The 18,450-nt window shown below is 39.5% G+C and overlaps 1 protein-coding gene across 2 annotated transcripts in view; it reads left to right on the top strand.

Moving 5' to 3' along the window:
* Positions 1 to 2,299: 2,299 nt before the first annotated feature.
* Positions 2,300 to 18,450, top strand: part of LOC139468303 (PWWP domain-containing DNA repair factor 3B-like) — a 30,587-nt gene continuing 14,436 nt past the window's right edge. Inside the window, exons 1-8 of one of the 2 annotated variants that reach the window (XM_071250186.1) lie at positions 2,300 to 2,401; positions 5,162 to 5,269; positions 7,260 to 7,354; positions 11,474 to 11,544; positions 12,243 to 13,044; positions 14,152 to 14,237; positions 14,909 to 14,982; positions 17,782 to 17,870. In XM_071250186.1, coding sequence (XP_071106287.1) covers positions 5,171 to 5,269; positions 7,260 to 7,354; positions 11,474 to 11,544; positions 12,243 to 13,044; positions 14,152 to 14,237; positions 14,909 to 14,982; positions 17,782 to 17,870 — 1,316 coding nt within the window. In that variant the 5' untranslated portion in view covers positions 2,300 to 2,401; positions 5,162 to 5,170. Of the gene's footprint in view, positions 2,447 to 5,161; positions 5,270 to 7,259; positions 7,355 to 11,473; positions 11,545 to 12,242; positions 13,045 to 14,151; positions 14,238 to 14,908; positions 14,983 to 17,781; positions 17,871 to 18,450 lie in introns of both variants that reach the window. The other variant, XM_071250195.1, reaches the window with a different exon arrangement.

Below are 18,450 nucleotides of genomic sequence, written 5' to 3'. Positions count from 1 at the left end.
TGTGTGCAGCTTCCCTCATTGAAACACCCTCGTTCAGTCATCTAACAGTTTTTGCTGTTTCTTCGCCAGTCCGATGTCTTCGTTGGGGCATGTGTAAACTGGATGCATGGTTCCAGCGTGTGTGCTCTATTACAGCCATTTCTGTCACGACTATCACAAGAGGCTTTATGTGCACGTGTAACAACAAAATCATGCCTGAAGACTATTTCTATGAAAGATGTGAAACTTTTCCAAGAACGCCACTAAAATTCAACCAGATTTGTGTAAAAACGCACAATTCACGCCTAATGAGAATTTAAACTAGAAAACAGCGTTATCACTATCCCCCGTCATGAGGCACATTAGAATTGTGTTTGTTCATATAGTAGTAAATATAAACTATAAAAAAGAGTCCTATAATATAAGCCTCAGAAGTGATAGGTACTTAGGCCGCTTTATATCATCAGAAGTGTGAAATTAAATGTAAAAAAAAATAAACACAAAAGGCCCCTTCTCTGGAAACAAATAACTAGATATTGATCAGTATAATAAATTATCTTATGATATAGATAAGCTACTTAAAGACACTATACCCCAAGTAAAATAACATGGATCAAGTGCCGTTGCTCTGTAAAAAGGGGACCAATTTTCGGACTTCTTCTTGACAATTATCTCTCAGATAAACATGCAAACTTTTATTTATGCAACTTCAGTAGTTGCTGAGAAAACTTGTCACTGCACACACTACACACTAAGTAAAATAACATGCATGATTTTTTTTTACCCCTCAGTTTATGTACTGAAATGAAGAATTATAAGGTTTAAGTTGTTACTACTTTCGAGTTTCGAGTACGTGAAATCAAAAAAAATTATCGATATCTTCAGATACAAAATAAGCAGTAATTAGGCGGACATAGTTATGCACGTGGGTTTCGCCAAGGGGGAAAATGTCAGGGATCACTAGAGCTTTCCTCTAACTCCAAACCGCGCCATGTAACTCCATATTATAACAATGTGCAATGGGAGTAATCGAAGTCTTCGAAAAATCATGGTATAGCGATTGCATCCTGATTGGTCGAATACCTAGAATGAAGTTGATCTGATCGGTCGAAAAATCGCCTGAGTGCATTCCTTCCCAATTGGTCGAATCGGTGCAGCTAGCCAAATATGGTAGAGTCTTGCATGGGATCTACTTAATATAAAAAAATATTTATTTTGAGAGGGCTGTAAGACAATAGTGAATAGGTGGTGACAGGCGCCCGAATGGTACATACATCTTTGTATATGTTGTAATATTTATTTTATTTACTAACTACAAATTACAATATACAACTTATTACACCTAATTTATTAATCAAATATTTTAACACATATCGCTCCTTTTTGCTCCTTTTTGTTTGTTAATAAATAATAATGTTTTAATGACGAGAATTGGATTTCGACAAGTAGTTTCATGCCCCGCTATTGTATTTACTGGGTACATGTACCTTGCGAAACAGGAAACGCAAAAGTAGCCCCCCTTTTTATTTCGAAAAAAATCTTTATTTCTGTATAAATTACCACCAAAGACAATAAATAGATCTTAGTTGTGCTGTAGGATATTACAACATGCACAAATTTAAAATGAGTTTGTAAGTGTATTATTAAATCTGTATTTTGATAAAAAAAAAAGTATAAATCCCTATACTTTTAAGTTAGCTTTTATGAATTTGTTTTCAGTACATCATAGAATAGTGTGTCGTCTGCTAGCCCAGCTGGAGCCATCTGTTAAAAAATCTCTAGCGGTCAATCACCCACTGGGCTGATCCGGAGAGTGGAATGCCCTACTGCTAAAAAGAGTTAAAAAGAATACCAGCCTGCTCACTTTTGAGGATAATTTTACCCTGTTCCCCATGATATTGGAGGAAAAGGCCTTATATTGAAACCTAGAGTTAACAGCTAGGTATAAGTGCTTAGATTCGGCCCTAACAGATTCTGACTCGCATACAGGAAAAACGGTAAAACGGAACAACGCGAAAGTGGTGCCGTTTTCGCCAGATGAAATCGGTGCTGTTTTGCACCCGATCAATTAACAGATTTAACCGTTTCAATTTCATAAACGGTACATGCCACGCGATGAGCTCAGTACAAAACCCAAACCCGTGAAACGTAAAACGATAAGACTATTGAGACAAACACTGACAACACAGGAACGATGTACTCGGCACCAAAAAACATACGTACAAACGCAGCAGGAAGACTCTTTGGTTTATGAGGCAAAGATGGTAGCGTTACTTCCCTGCAGCGTCTAAAGGGACTCGCAAATACAGACGTTATCAAGAAAACATTCAAGCTATGTTGCGAGTTTGTCATAAACATTTCAAAGTTCTCCAAGAATATATATGTGGGAAACGAATGAGTAGTCTGTCCGAATACGTCAAATGTAAGTCCTACATAACGTTTGAACATGTGACCTTATAATTTCCAGGTAAGATAACATAGATTTGGTTGCGTGTTGCTTTTGTATGTCTTCTGTGAACTTGCCGAAGACAAGTTTGCATGGTTAGTGCTTCGTGCTAGTGCTAGGCCAAGTGATTGAATGTCGATTGAAATTGTGTTCGAACGTTCAGTTTGGTATTTGGATTATGTTCTATTTAATTTGTGTCATAGCCGCAACCATTAGTGCATATTGTATATGTTTCCTGTTTGTTGTTTACCTGTTTTGCAAAGTCGAAATGTAATGCTTCTCTGAAGCTCAGGATCTTATGATATGAAATTGAAAGAGTGTCAAGGCTTTACTTCAGAATAACGAAGAAGAGTATGTCATCTATGTCTATGTCTGTCTATGGTCATCTTCACGATTGCTCTCTTGTAAATTACAATTAAGTGCATATTTATCCTTGTTTCACCTGTTTTCGTCTACATAAAACAAATGTGGGGTAAAATTATGCACATTCTAATAAAATATTTTTATTATTCCTTCATCATGTTCATGTAAACAAACATCTGTCACTCACATTTCACCGACTGCACCCTTCAAACCAAATTGTCATTTGCTGCAGTGGAAGATGTGTCTTAAATGCCCTGGTTTCGGCAGTGAATAATGTTTTAAATGTTTTCGATGAAAATATAATCCAACAGTAATTAACATTATTAATATTGAATAATTGGAAAAATTGATGACACGCAGATTTTACTCTTCTGTACTTGGCTCACCATGCTCACAGTGTGCATGTTGAAGTTTGAAGTTTAGAAGCTGTATATTTTGGGTCATTGTTTGTAGTCAGAGTAATTGGTGATCGTTAGACTGAACGAAATGAAAAGAACTTTAGTTTACAGCAATCAGAGAGTTATTTGAAAGTCTTGGCTGATTAGATAATGCAGCTCAGGGTTTCTTTCGCGAGGGTGGTCCTCTCTGTAATATGTTTGATATACCTGTTGCTGTTATTTAGTAGAAAGTACTTTAACCATGTTTACCTGTGAACTTTTCATGATATATCCGGGTTCAACATCTATATGTTTCTCTGGTAGCTAAAAAAAACCATAGGCCCCACAGAATATTTGCTACACAAGTGCAAACATCATATTCAAATTCCACACTTTTGACGTAATCTCAGCGTTAGAAATTGGCACTGGTCCTATAGTCCTTGCCAAACTGCCCAATAGTTAAGGTATCATAAAGACTAGTATAAATTTGCCCTCTTTAAGGGGCTTGCTATATGTTATCATTATAAGGACTAGTGGACTAAAACAGTTAGTTTCTAACGCTGAATTTATTTGCAAATATTCAGCAGATTTCTGTTCTTCACTTTTGTCTGGTAAGAAACATGAACATGATAAGAAGACAGTCCTTATGTTTATCCCCCTGGCATGATGCAGGGGGATATCATTGACATCCCATCTGTCCATCTGTTTGTAATCATTTCATTTCCAGAGCACAGCTCGAAAACCGATCAATATTTTTCAGCAAAAATTGGCAGATTTATCGAACAGATCCTGAAGTGGTGCTATACAGATTTTTGGCATGTCTATTTTTCGCGATTTCAATGGAAAAGATTGTACTTAATCTGATATGGGGGTGGATTTTGTTTCCCGAGCACAAATGAAAAAACGTTCAATATCTTTTGACAAAACTTGGCAGATATATAAAAAAATCCTGAAGTGGGGCCTTTTGCTATTTACAGATTTTTTGGTTGTTTATTTTCACGATTTCCATGGAAACAATTTGGATTTAGTCTCAAAAGTAGGGGAAGGATTCGTTTCCAGAGCACAACTTGAAAACTCTGAAAGACTTTTCATCCAAACCAGGTACATGTATTAACCAAGGGCTGAACATGCTAAAGTGGTGCCTTTTGCTATTTAGGAATTTTTCAAAATTTGATTTTTCCCTGTTTCCATGGAAACAAGTTAGACCTAGCTGAAATGAAGGTAGGTGTCGTCACCGGAAAGGAACTAAAAAACTATTTAACATTTTTCATCCAAACTTGGCGCATGTATTAAACAGAGGCTGAAGTGGTGCCTTTTGCTATTGAGGGATTTTTATAATTTATATTTTTTTAATTTCCAATTCCATGGCAACAAGTTTGATTTTGACTTTGTTCATATTAGTGTGTACCTGACGTAGAAATACAAAGTTGTAAATCCCAATTCCATAGTATTGTTTTGATTGCTCAACAACTGCTCTTGTATACACACTGGTATATGGACAGACAGATAAGATAGAAATTCTCTTGTCAAGTTGGGTTTAAAGTAACAGTCAAATATTTTGTTCTTTCAAATTTGTAGAGGCTGGGGGGATTTGTCATCTCCTGACGACTCTTGTTTCAACTAGCCAAAACCTTAGTATTCAAATGACTGGTCTCAGCCTTTAAAATTCACAGTAGTCTGGTAGCTTGAGACTATTAAATGGTGCAGAAGACAAGCAAACATGGTAAAAATCCAAATATGGTAGTCGTCATTGACTCGAAGCAATTAGGGGCTAATATTCTGAACCATCCTCAATCCTTCAAAAAACGTAATCATAGTGAACAAACTTTTCTTGTTCTAGCAGGACTAGCTACAACCCTGAGGACAGCTTTACACTTGTCCTCTGAACAAGTCGCAAGAACAAATTAAACTTCTAAGGCTGCAGTCTTGATTTATATGTACTGCCATTTGTCTGGTGGACCCTTTGTATAACACATGGAAACTTTGTTGTGTGAAGGTAGCTGGGATGGAGAACGAAACTGACATTGTGCCTGATGTCGAGTCTTACAGTCCAGGGGACATTGTGTGGGCCAAGATTCCCAACTGTCCTTGGTGGCCAGCGGAGGTAAGTTCCTTCTGTGATTATGATATTCACTATCTTTGTTCAAACAAGAAAATCCCCATTCATAATAATTGCAGTTAGATTTCACTAAACATGCTAAAGTTCAGAGATATGTTTCATTTTTATTGGTTCGTGGTGCAGCGATAGCGCTGGTATTGGATGCATGGGACCCCAAAATATCAGTGCTGGGAATCAACAGGACTCAAAAATAGAGACATTTCAGTAACTTCGTGAAACATTTTATTAACCCCCAATACAAAGTGTGTGTGGGAAGGGAGGACAGGAATGGGTGGTGTCCGTTTTCTGTCTGTGGATCTGTTCATCTGTACTTCCGTCTGGGATGATTCCGCTTCTGAAACAGTTTAATATTTTATTACGAAACTTGTCACATGTTTCAAACACATGCTGAACTAGTGCCTTTGGTATTGTTCTGGTATTTCTAAAAATATAATTTTGGTGTTTTCATGGCAACAAACGGGACTTAGACACAAATACATGTAGCGTTCGTTTCTGGAGCATAACAGAGACACTGTTTGATATTGTATTGTATAACTTTTGCATATGTATAAATCACTTGCTGAACTGGTGCCTTTTGATCCTAGGTATTTCTGAAAAAATATTGAGTCATGATGTTCATTTCTGGATCATATTTCCATAATTTGTTTCATATATTATCCGTGAAACTTTTTACCCATATTAACAGTACTGAAATTGTCATGCTATTTGGTATTTTCTACTAAAAGATCTACACAGGGTTGTCTGAGAACCATTACACTGATTACCTAAATGAGATGTATAACACTTGACAAAGGAACTGTACAAAGTATATGGTGTATGGTGAAAAAAAACCCCACAAACCGCAATTTACAAGTGGCACCCGAACCAGCCTACTTCCTTACATATTGATTTCGGGGGCATGGGTGGCCCAGTCGTCCAAGGCACGGCGATAAGCTGTGCCGAGTTGCGTCCCTTGGGCACACCAGAAACCTTTGACTGTGGGTTCGATTCCCAGTTTGCCCCAATTATGTTTCTAGGTTTGTCAGCACCATACCCGTATCGTGGGTTTCACCGAAGTGGTAAACGTCTGAGACCTGCATCACTTCGGGCTTTCCACCCACAAAGCTGACACGCCTTGATATAACTGGAATACTGTTAAAAGCAGCCCAACTCACTCACTCACACTCACAGTGGGTTTATTAGTTTTTGTTGTGCTTGCAATTAGGCCATTCACAAAAAGTTCCACTGATGGTATAATGTTTTTGTTCTAGAGTTACTCTCCCTTTCTTCATTTATATTACTAATACTATATCAATGACAAAATCTAATGAGCTCCATGGCTGAGGATAATGATAGCACTGTTTTCTTGTTTAAAGTTAAAAGAAATAATAGTCTTGGTTCGCACCCACATCATCGTAAAGTCCACTGCACATTTTGTTTTTATTTCCATTTTTCCCAAAAAATAAAAAAAATCCTATTACAAAAACAATGCGATCCAATATGGCACACAGTTGCTTGTTACTTCCCTTTACATGCGCACTGCTTACTGGGCATCTCGTATTATGGTCATGGCAGCAATAGGACTTTGTGTACTTGTTTATGTAGTGAGGCCCTATCCTAAGTTGATGGTACACAACTGTTTTGGCTACATACTATTTTGAACAAGCAAAACGAAAAGAAAAAACACTGCCGCCAGCACTATGTTTTCAAAAGTCATTGTCTGAGAACCAATACTTGTATATTTTAAAGCCTAAGTTAATGTTACATTATAGACATTGTTAGGGAATCTGCAGATCACTGGACCACTGGACTGGTGTGAGTGACGGATGAGCTGCCCAACTTATGACAGTGACTGTAAGATGAATTGGCTGTTCCTATCTGCAATATGGTTTCAATTCCTGACGAATTATGTTTAAATAATTTGATGGCATTTACATGATTCATTCATATTGTAATGTTCCAATGATGACTATTCCTAAATGTGTATCTCTTTCAGGTGATTGAAGAAGATGACTGCCCTTTCCCTCTTCCAGAATTTCGGAAAAAGAAAACTGTGATAGCAGTCATCAAGTTCCTCGATGAGGATTGCTAGTATGTAGACATGGTTGATTATTTTACCTATTGCTCATGTTATCATGTATTGTTAGAGTTCACTTTCCCCTCATATTAACATCATTATGCAAACCATTGTGATATATCTGCTAGAACAGAATTATTACTTATTATTCATGTGTTGGGAAGAAAAAAAAGATTTTTTACCTTGTCCTGACTCATACAATTTTGCTTATGTCTACTTATTCCTGATACGTAGTGGAAACGTCTTGTGCAGTGTTACCAGTGAACATAAAACATCTCACCCAAATGCAGCCTTCTCATGCACAAGCGCACCGGAAACCACTATAATCAAGCAAACTGACTCTTTATCATCCCAGCTATTTGGTTGGGAATTTTCTTGTGCCTTTATAATCCAAACCATCCTTGTACTACTTGGCTTTTTTGATTAACTGTTTTGTTCAGATATTCTTTGTTAAACATTCCTTCATCATATTCAATGATTATGTTTGAATTTTGGTTTTGCTGTTTTGGTTCTTTGAATTTTCCTCTTGTTTTTATAACGAAAACGTGTACCAAGTGTCATCTGTGTTTCTACAGTTGTGATCCCCACCCCATTTGCTCTTCTTGCATGATACATCACTGTACGGCAGACGATAAATGACACCTCTGCTCCACTTTGGCTTGGGAAGAATTCGCTGAATATCTGAATATATCTATGTCATCGAGAGAAAGAAGATCAACAGAGAGACTCTTCATAATATGATTTATAGACAGAGACCTTCTCTAAGAAGAAAATGAACAAATTGGATTTGACATTGAAGATGAAATTGAGATTGATCTTCCCTCATCGCAGACAGCCCCTGTTGTCTCAGCTGAGACTTCTTATGTTGGCACTAGGAGTTTGGACTTTCTACACCTGCATGCAGTCTACTACAACCACAGCTTTCTCTGAAGTCACGTTGGTCTTCCACGGCCCCCAATGCTTCCGACCTCCGCCAAAGATGAGGACGCCTTGAACCTGACCACAATGAGAAATCACCTAAGTCTGAAGATTTTTCCATCATTCTTTGAGGATCATGAGATTTTGGCGTGGGTCGCCGATGGCCTCCCCATTTCATCACCCTCCAGAGATACTCCTACTAGTGAGTCCTACTTCATCAACGGAGATGATATCAACACCTTGACCATTTCTCTGATCTAGCAAATCTCACTGATCTCTGCTTTTGCGAAGGCCACCTGTCCCCATGGTTTGCCAACCCCAAGCTTTAATGCCAAGAAGTTTCACTTACATGGCATGGCTGGTTTCCTCCGGGACCTAACTCCAGGTTTTTCTTAGTTCCCCAAAATAACTCAAGCGAAAAGTTTCCTTTAATCTACATGTAAGAATTCAATAGGAAGTATCTCCAAAAGCCAGACAAGATCAGGATGATCCACCTACCACAAGTAAAACAAATGATAAAACAGGAAGATTATCTGGCAAGAATTGATCTTCAAGATGCAAGCCTTCATATCCCAGTTCATTCAGCCTCCTGGAAATATCAGCACTTCCTCAACAAGGGCCAACATTACAAATAGGGAGTCCTGCCCTTTGGAATTTTGACGGCCCCATGGTTAATTACATGGGTGACCAAACCATCTGTAGCCTTTCTTCATAAGAGGATCCATTGCACTTTTTCCCTGGATGATGGGATTCAAGCTCATCAACAAGCAGAGCTACTGAATTTCAGTCTGAAACTACTAACACAGTTAGGATGGTTAGTCAATTACCAGAAGTCTGATCTCGAACCACCCTATGATCTCAAGTTTCTGACAGGGCAGAACCTTATTCAAGTTCCAGAAGGTCATTGGATAAAAATCCAAAGTCATCTTCCAGCAGCAATTCTCAAACGAATATCAGTCAACCAGTGGCAGGTGACCCTAGGTCTACTCACTTCTGCCCCAGCCTTACAGTATGGGGCAGACTTCACCTGTGTCCCTTACAAAGATTCCTCAACAAGAACTAAGACTTCCACAACACCTGAAGAAACAAGTTGACAGTTTGCGGAGGAACCTACTTGAATGAGCCAGAATACAATATACATCTATTTGTAGACGCCTCACTCCAAGGATGGGGTGTCTCTTCAACTCGGAAGTCACGTTGGGGCTGTGGTCCGCAAAAGAATAGCTCTTCCATGTCAACCATCTGGAGTTCGAAGCAGTAATCTTGGCAATATGTCATTGGGCTCCACAGTTGAGAGGCAGGAATCTGATGATAAGAACAGACAACATGGTCGGCAACCCTTCTGAGGTTAACATTTCAGCTGTACAAGTTAACAGACAGCCTCAATCTAAAAGTCAAAGCAAAGCACATCTCTGTAGTATCCAATGTCTTTGCAGACACCCTGTCCAAACCATCACTACCGTCGCCAACAGAATGATGCTCCATCCAGAAGCATTTCAACTTGCAACAAGGGAAGGAAGTTGTCCATTGCTGGACCTATTTGCAACCAGGTTCAACAAACAGACAGCAACCTTCAAATCCTCAGTACCAGACCCTTTGGCTCTGCCCAACGATGCGCTGGCAATATCATGGGAGGGGCTTCATGCTTAAGGGCCGTACATTTCATATGCTAGTGGAGGGTACTTGTATTTTATTGAAGAGATCAAATTTGTTCTCAAAAGTTCTTGAAAATAATAATTATGCTCATAATGTTGGGAAAAATAAATTGTCTGCCACAAAAATTACATTGTTGCAATGTGTTTTATATGAAAAAATATTTTGGCTGATAGTTTTTATTTGAAAATATCTGGTTTTGCAGCTGTAGCTGAACAAATATCTGGTCGCCATACAAAATCCCGGGATATCAAATGGTATGCATTCTCACCACCAGCTCTGTTACAACAGGTTTTACAGAAGATCATTCTAGCGAAGAACTTTCTATTGCTTTTTGTTGCACCTTATTGGCCAGTGAGAACAGAGTTCCCAGACCTTGTAATAGCATGAAAACCAACACTAAAGGTCCTGAACTGGCCAAATCTGCTTCTTCATTCACACTCAAAACAAGTTCATCCATGACCGGAGCATGTTACATGATATATATCACAGGATGAGGTTACTCTGCCAGGGCAGCTTAGGCAGTCTCCTTGGCCCTTCGCAGATCCACAAGGAACTTGTACAACGATAAGTGGAAGAAATTTGACCAATTCGCAAGAACAAAGTGTTCACAGGAGCAAAGCTACCTGACCCCAAGTGACAGATTTCTTGTGTCATCATACGGGTTCAACTTTAGGGACTTATTTGGCAACAATCAGCTCTGTGTTAACTATGGCTAACGGAAAACAACTCAGTAAGGCTCCTGAATTGATAGCCCTACTGAGATCCTACCAAGTTGATAACTTCGAACATTTGACACAAAAGACCTTGTTTCTAGCCTTAGCAGCCAGAGTGTCAGAACTCCATGCCTTCGACTTCAGTTGTACCAGGTTTGACAACGTTGAACAAGCATCTGCTTGTAGGTGGGGTATTGAAGTCTGCACTTAACCAACCCCTTTGTGTGTATCTGATGTTTAGGTGCAGTGGGGTAGCCGAGTGGTTAAAGCATACGTCTTCACACCCAGGTTTGATTCCCAACATGGGTACAATGTATGAACCATTTCTGGTGTCCTTGCAGCGATATTGTTGGAATATTGCTAAGAACTGCGTAAAACCATACTCACTCACTCACTCACTCACTCACTGACTAACTACAAACCGAAATTGATGTCATTAAACTGTAAGTACTTATCACTGGGAAGAAAGTGACACAGGACTAAGTTCTACTGCATTTGACAGCATTAGGGATCAAATATAAAAATAGGCAGATATTAATGAAGTCAGCTGTCACTTGATTTGGAATGTTTTAGCTAGAAAAGTTTTGGGGTTTTCATGAAAAGGCGGGTATGGGGCCGCTTCTGTTCTTGCATGTAATGCAAACCCCTTTCTCGTTCATCCAATAAGGATGGGTGGAAGTCAATGCCAGAACTGCTTGGCAGATGTATATGGAGATGAATAGATTCAGGCAATTTTTAATAAGTTGTAATCAGATGAAGTTGTGTGATGAAGTCAGGAATGTGACCGGTCAAATTATATTTCTATGTTTGATCATGTGGATAGTAATCAATGATTGTATGTTTCAGTTACTGCATCAATTCTGTGGACCATATCAAGCCCTTGCTATGCCCACGCTATGAGGAATATATACTTAAAGGTATACACTCACATTGTAATTAATTAACCTGTCAATATTTTAGTTAGTGATATTGGGTAGGGGATGCAAGTGATGTAACTGATGCAGAAATTACTTTGGTTTTAGCAACCACACCACTACTAAAGGAAGTATTTATGGCATGTATGAAAAGGTACCACTGTCTGACTGCTGACTGGTTGACTGTTACAGATACTGATATTAGGCAATTTAGGCTTCAAAACTCTGAGATATACAGTCTAACACTGTTGTGTCGAAGTTGAAGGGACCTACGTGAATACTTCGAGTTATGCGAGGTTTGACAGAACCGAAAATGATGAATAAAGAAGGAATACTCAGGAATCAAACTTTTACTTTGACACAACTGTACTTTCGACAGATCAAAGTTCAACACAACAGTGTTTGACTTTATAAGGTGCTGCAATTTGCTGTGCAGAGTTTAGTTCCTTTGTCGTGCCAGGAACATAGATATATGTCCGAATGTCGGTACACCCTGATTATATTTCCAGGTTTGTCAGCACCATACATTTGTTTGTTGGTTTCAACAAAGTGGTCAACATCTGAAACCTAGATCCCTTTGGGGTTTCCTCCCACATGAGACTGACACGCCGTGATGTAACTGGAATACTATTCAAAGCCGCGTTAAACCCAACTCACTCACTCACTTTCACTCGCTCAACTAGCTGATTTGTTTATTTTAGGAGAGAAAGAAAAGAGAGAGAGTCTAAGGGTAAAGTTTGGTCCAGCGGTGAGGTTGGGCCTTCAAAGGGTGGGGGTTGTCTCCCCTACCCAGGGGGAGACAACTGGAAGTGACCAGTGCCAGGTGCTCTCACATCATACAGAAAATAGGCAGGAGACTGACAACACTGAACACAACCCGTGTACACAACATGACCATGTAGATGACAAGTGCCCAGAGACAGAACACAGTGATCCCGAGAACAATAACACAGAACCGGAAGAGAACCAGACCATTGGTGCAGATGAGCAGAGCAGGGAGACAGATCCCAAAGAACTTCCGAGAGGTTCCCGAGTGAGACGGCAGGTTCAGAAGTTTGTCGCGCGACATCCTGATCCTTATCCTAGAGTCAAGAAGGGACAAAAAAGACGTACCGTGTCCACAGGCTCTGTGCCATCAAGTCGACGGAAAATTCGAAACTGTAGCATTGATGCAAACTCACCAACTATACCATATCCTTCGCAAAGAATTTTTGAAACTGCCAAGTCAAGTCTTGTGGCTCGGCTAGATGTACAAAACTCCCTGGGTGTGGCAGTAAAAAGATCTCTTGAAAGTGAGTATTCATCTACAGCTTCAGTGAACAGCACTCCTGACCAGTCAGTCTCGGGCTGGTCAGTGGGGACTCAGTGTAACTTGTCAGAGAGGCTGCTGGTGCCAGACACAATGACCCCAGCTGGACATGGGACTGGGGATGAGATGGAGGATGAGGAAAATGGCAGTCAAGATGACAACAGGGCTTTCGTGTTCCCTCGCAACAGTTCAAGGTAAGTCACGAATTTGTTGGTTTTGGAAAGCCCCTTGAGAATATCAGATAGAATAGAGGTCCAGTAGCTGCATGCTTGTCATGAAAGCTGACGAATCAGGATGGGAAGGTTCCTTTGTGGAACCTGGCTGTGTCACCATGCCCCAACATAAAGTGTTGTTGCTTATCCTGTCATCTCTGGTTTTCCTGGCCATTGGCAAATTATATAGATGGAGCCTAAAACAACATTCACTCAGTTTGTATGATAATCATTCCCTGAGGGTATTTGTTTGAACATTTTGAAGTCACATGATTCTGTGTTAAAACCTAGGATTTCTCAATATGAAATATATGCTACTCTAAAGAAGTTCAAGAACACCAAATTCTTTCATATTACTATAGTTAATGACATGACAGACTAACCATTAAATAATTGGGTGTTCTGTAACCATATGTTAACTTTTGTTGAGTAGTGTATATTTCATATTACTGGAGTTAAACATCATGGCGTGACAGATTAACTGTAGCAATATTCAAGAATTGTGTCTTTTTGAACTTGTTTTGAGTAATATGTGGTTATAACTTGTGTTATGTTGTCATTGAAGATATCTTTTTCAAACTGGTGGCACAGGTGGCCCAGACGTCTAAGGTGCCGCAATTCGCTGTGCAGAGTTGCATCCCTTGGTCACCCCAGAAACCTATGATTGTGGGTTCGAATCCCGGTTCGCCCCGATTATGTTTCTAGGTTTGTCAGCACCATACCCGTGCTCGTAGGTTTCACCGAAGTAGTAAACGTCTGAGACCTGCATCATTTCGGGCTTTCTTCCCACATTAAGCTGACACGTCGCAATATAACTGTAATGCTGTTAAAAGCGGCGTTAAACCCAACTCACTCACTCACTCTTTTAATTGATATTAAATTTATTATGATTGAATGTGATAAGCCAATGTTTGATAAGAGGAAGACACCATGAGTTAAATCTGATTACTTCATACCTCATTTTGTACCAATAGATTCTGAAAATAACCATATTTTGAGAGAAAAAGGGTTTTGCTCCCATGATGATATTTAGACTAGTCATAGGAGTAGTTGTCAAGCATATCCTGTTGACAATGCTTATTGTTACAGTGTGTCTACATATGACTCCAATCTTGACTCCGAATCCTCAGAATCAGATGATGAGCTTCCTGAGGGATTGTCCCCATCAATTGTTGGTAGGTTTTGTTTGTTGTTTAACGCCACACTCAGCAATATTCCAGCTATATGATGGTGGTCTGTAAGTAATCAAGTCTGGACCAGACAATCCAGTGATTGACATCATGAGCATCAATATGCATGTGAGGCAGGTCTTGTGTAACATCGTACAAGTGTCGTGTGCTCTTCAGACATACACCTTGAAAGGTTTCTTCATATTTGTATAACAGATGGTCAGGCTCTGTGACTTTGCTGATTGTTTGTCATTGTGCCCTGGATGATGGTCATATTTTCAGTCACTGGTAGGTCTAGTCCAGACTTGAAAATCGACAGGCCACTGTGATATTGCAGGAATATTGCTAACTGCAATTTTTGTTATTTCAACTGAAGGTACCTAGCTCTACATCTTTTTATCTTCTTCGTTGTAGCCACTTCCTGGTCTGGTCTTCTTTTCATTCTGTGGAATAGAACTTTGATTATTAAGACAATGTTTCATGTCAGGATGTCAGTCGATGCCAAATATTTTGAGATTATTATTATTTTCAAACCAGTTTTCACTATTGGCATCATGACAAAAGAAAATCTGTTTTGTTTTTTTACCCAGGTTTCGACTTTTAATGTCTGCTGACCCTTAATTATGTCAAACTTAGTAGAAAATAAGATATTTACTGTATCTCTTCCATTGTAACAGACACATCGTCCCTACCCACAGTGAGAGACGTGGTGTGGGTCAAGTACAGGCAGTGCCCCTTCTGGCCGGCAGTGGTGAGTACATTACAGTGTCCAGGGCCGTGCTCAACTGAATCAGATCCTGGCTGACATGGCTTTACAGCAACTCTGCTATTTGTATGTACATTGTCTGAATTTCATGAAATTGGGCAATGGCATGAAATATACATTTGTAGTGCTATTTGGTGATTACTGTCTACTGTTTTAATATGTCAGTTGCGATACAATGTGATGGTATTGCAGTTTTGATACATCTATTGCAATGATATGCATTAGTTAAATGTCTGCTTTTATCGTCCTCGCCACAATGAATATTTCCTTGCATTATCTGACATGTGCACGGGGCCTGCGCCACCTCCAAGTCCAAGTCCTAGATTCAATTGTTTGTTGGAGTTAGAGAGTTGAGGGAGGCATCTCTGATTATTGACTGACAAATATATGAAGATGTTTGTTTTATTTTGTTATAATGAAGGAAAACAAAGCTGAAAGTTTTCCCTATTCTGATTTGTTCATATTAATTTTCATATTAACACTGATACATGGAGCCAAAATCTTAGATCTGTATATCTTTTCTTCTGGTTTATAGACTAAATACAATTTAGAAAATGATGCTTTTTACTGTAAGTTATACCTAGAAGAAAAAAAAGAAAACAATTGGCTGCATTTTATCAGCATATCAACGGACAGTTGCCAGAACAAATGGCGAGGTGAAACTGAGCATTACTTCTCTTGTTCCAATCTGTTCACTGTTCCTTATAATCTCTATAGCAAACCTTCCTTCATGTCCGCCCAATCTTATAAGGCGCTGCAATTCGCTGTGCAGAGTTGCGTCCCTTGCGCACACAAGAAACCGGTGATTGTGGGTTCGGATCTCGGTTGGCCTGATTATGTTTCTAGGTTTGTCAGCACCATACCCCTGGATGTGGGTATCACCGAAGCGGTAAACGTCTGAGACCTGCATCACTTCAGGCTTTCCTCTCACATGAAGCTGACATGCTGTGGTATAACCCAATTCACTCACTCACTCTCTCCAAACACTTGTTCTATGAACAGCACATCAGTGTATAATGTGAACACTTTGCTGAAAAGTCACTTGTCACTTAACGCTGAGGGCCATACAACTCTAGTGATGGAGGTAATCAGAATATAATTGTACTTCTCTTGATCCAAATGACAACAGCCATTGGACCAGACCCTTTAACAAGCTCCTTCCCAGCGCGTGACACCTTCGTTACACTCTCGGTAACATCGCTGCCACCAGTGTGGGCGCGGCCATTACAAGAATCTTGAAATTTGCCCTCTAACCCCAAATGTAGTAACGTTGATACTTTTGTTTGTGTCTTTGGGAATGCCATCATATTTCATTTTGAAAAGGTTTGCGACTGACCATGTTTTCCAGGTGAATTTACTTTGTAGTTTGTATCATCAGATTGGTTCGAGATTGAAGACTAACGGAAAATCAACCAACTTCTCCCTTACATTCTTACTATATCAATAACATGATAGTTTTAATGAAACAGAAATTCAAATTGACAAACGAAGAAAGAAATTTAGCAGCGATAAGTGTATTCGGCGTCATGACAGTCGTCACTTGTTTGTAAACATAACGGTCGTTCGGTTTTGAGTTCAACTCCAAGCATGGTTGTGGCCACCTATTCACAGTGAGGAGTTTTGACCGGTGGCAGCGATAGTATAGAGAGCTCCGCGAACGGGCTATTGCTGTGAGGAACTTGACCCTTTAACTGTCCTCTGATCACGTGAAGCTATGCATCATTGGTCGTGTAGGGTAGGTGGATGGGTGACTGGTGTCAGCTTGACTCCTGATAGTTTCCAGGGTTGGGGTTGACTCCTAGCCACCACTGTAACACATGTTGTTGTTGTTTGTTGTTTAACGCCGAACTCAGCAATATTCCAGCTATATGACAGCGGTCTGTAAATTATTGAGTCTTGACCAGACAATCCAGTGATTGACATCATAAGCATCGATCCACGCAAATAGACACGATGCCATGCATCATCCAAGTCAGCGAGCCTGACCGACCGATCCCTTTAGTTGCCTTTTACAGCAAGCATGGGTTGCTGAAGACCACCTCTACCCCGGATCTTCACGGGTCCTGTAACACATGTAACATGTGGTGTCTCCTTAGGCAGGTGACTTTGTTCGAAATATACCTCTGTTCTCCCAGCAGTGAATGGGTAAGTGGTGGGATGAGATCATAATGTTAACTTTCCATCATCAATCAGGTAGCTTGGGTTGTATTCTCCTCAGGAAGCTGAAAATGTCATTGGCGAGAATACTGATCCATTGAACGGGATAATAATGGTGTAGCACTTTCAGCACAGCAGTGTGTGGAATCTAGCCCATTATAAATATACTTACCGTATTCGACGTAATAAGCGCCCCGCTCTAATAAGCGCCCACGGCGATATTTGCTAATATATTGGCAAGTGAACAATCCCAATTAGCATCCCTTCCGATTGATCAGTGTACACAAGACTTATTTATTCGTGTATAATACGCACTCGTGTTTTATATGCACCCTTAATTATGGGCAATTAAATTCTGGAAAAATATATCTGTCGTATATAAACAGTTCAGACCGTCAGCATGAACCATGAAATTTATCTTTCAACTCTGTTTTTTTTCCCACCAAATTAATATTCTAATAAGAGCCCCCTATTTCTAATTTTGAGAGCGCCCTGGGCGCTTATTACGTCGAATACGGTATTATGATTTATCCCATATGAAAAATGGAAACATGATCGTTATCACAAGTACTTTAGTAGCAATTAGAGAAAAGAGATGACGACATTTGTGATTTGGTTTATGTAAAGGTGAGAAGGATCCAGGACAGTAAAGGGAAGAAAGGTCCAAAGAAAATCCAGGTCCAATTTCTCGGGAACACGGGTCACTTCCGAGAAAAGTAAGTCTCTTTGACACTTGTGTAACAAGGTATTCATTTCTGTGTTTCTAATCATGCTGGTATTAATATTCCACACAACTGGGACAGTCAAACCTGATGATTAGAACAGGCTTTTGTAATGGAGGAATCGGGAGAACCTGTTGAGTCTACTTCCTGAATCAACAGATTTTAGTGATTTTTAATTTTTAATCATGTTATGGTTGATATATAATTTCTCTATAATTTGGCCTAGTTGTGTCAATTTTTAGACATTCAAAATGGCCAGTGAATTCCTTGTTCAGAATGAACTGCAAAACCAATTGCTTGACATCATCATAATGGAGTAATTAAGGGATAAATGAGTTCAGATTTTATGTATTTGCACGAGTTCTTCAACCATTAACCATGTTAACTGTCCAAGAATTAATGCAACTGTCTTAGACACATCTTCTGATTACCAAAGCAATGTTTTGAGACTTAATACCAAACTGTCCGAATTAAAGACTTATGTACTTATACAACAGAATGTGCATGTAATATACAGTGGAATCTGCCTATACAGTGGAATCTGCCTCAACCAGACTTGCACTGGGTCAATAGT

Source organism: Haliotis cracherodii, unplaced genomic scaffold (genome assembly GCF_022045235.1).
Source record: "Haliotis cracherodii isolate W230 unplaced genomic scaffold, xgHalCrac1.p SCAF_1, whole genome shotgun sequence".
Taxonomy (NCBI): domain Eukaryota; kingdom Metazoa; phylum Mollusca; class Gastropoda; order Lepetellida; family Haliotidae; genus Haliotis; species Haliotis cracherodii.
The sequence above is the reverse complement of the archived record's forward strand: the minus strand, read 5'-3'. Positions and strand labels throughout refer to the sequence as shown.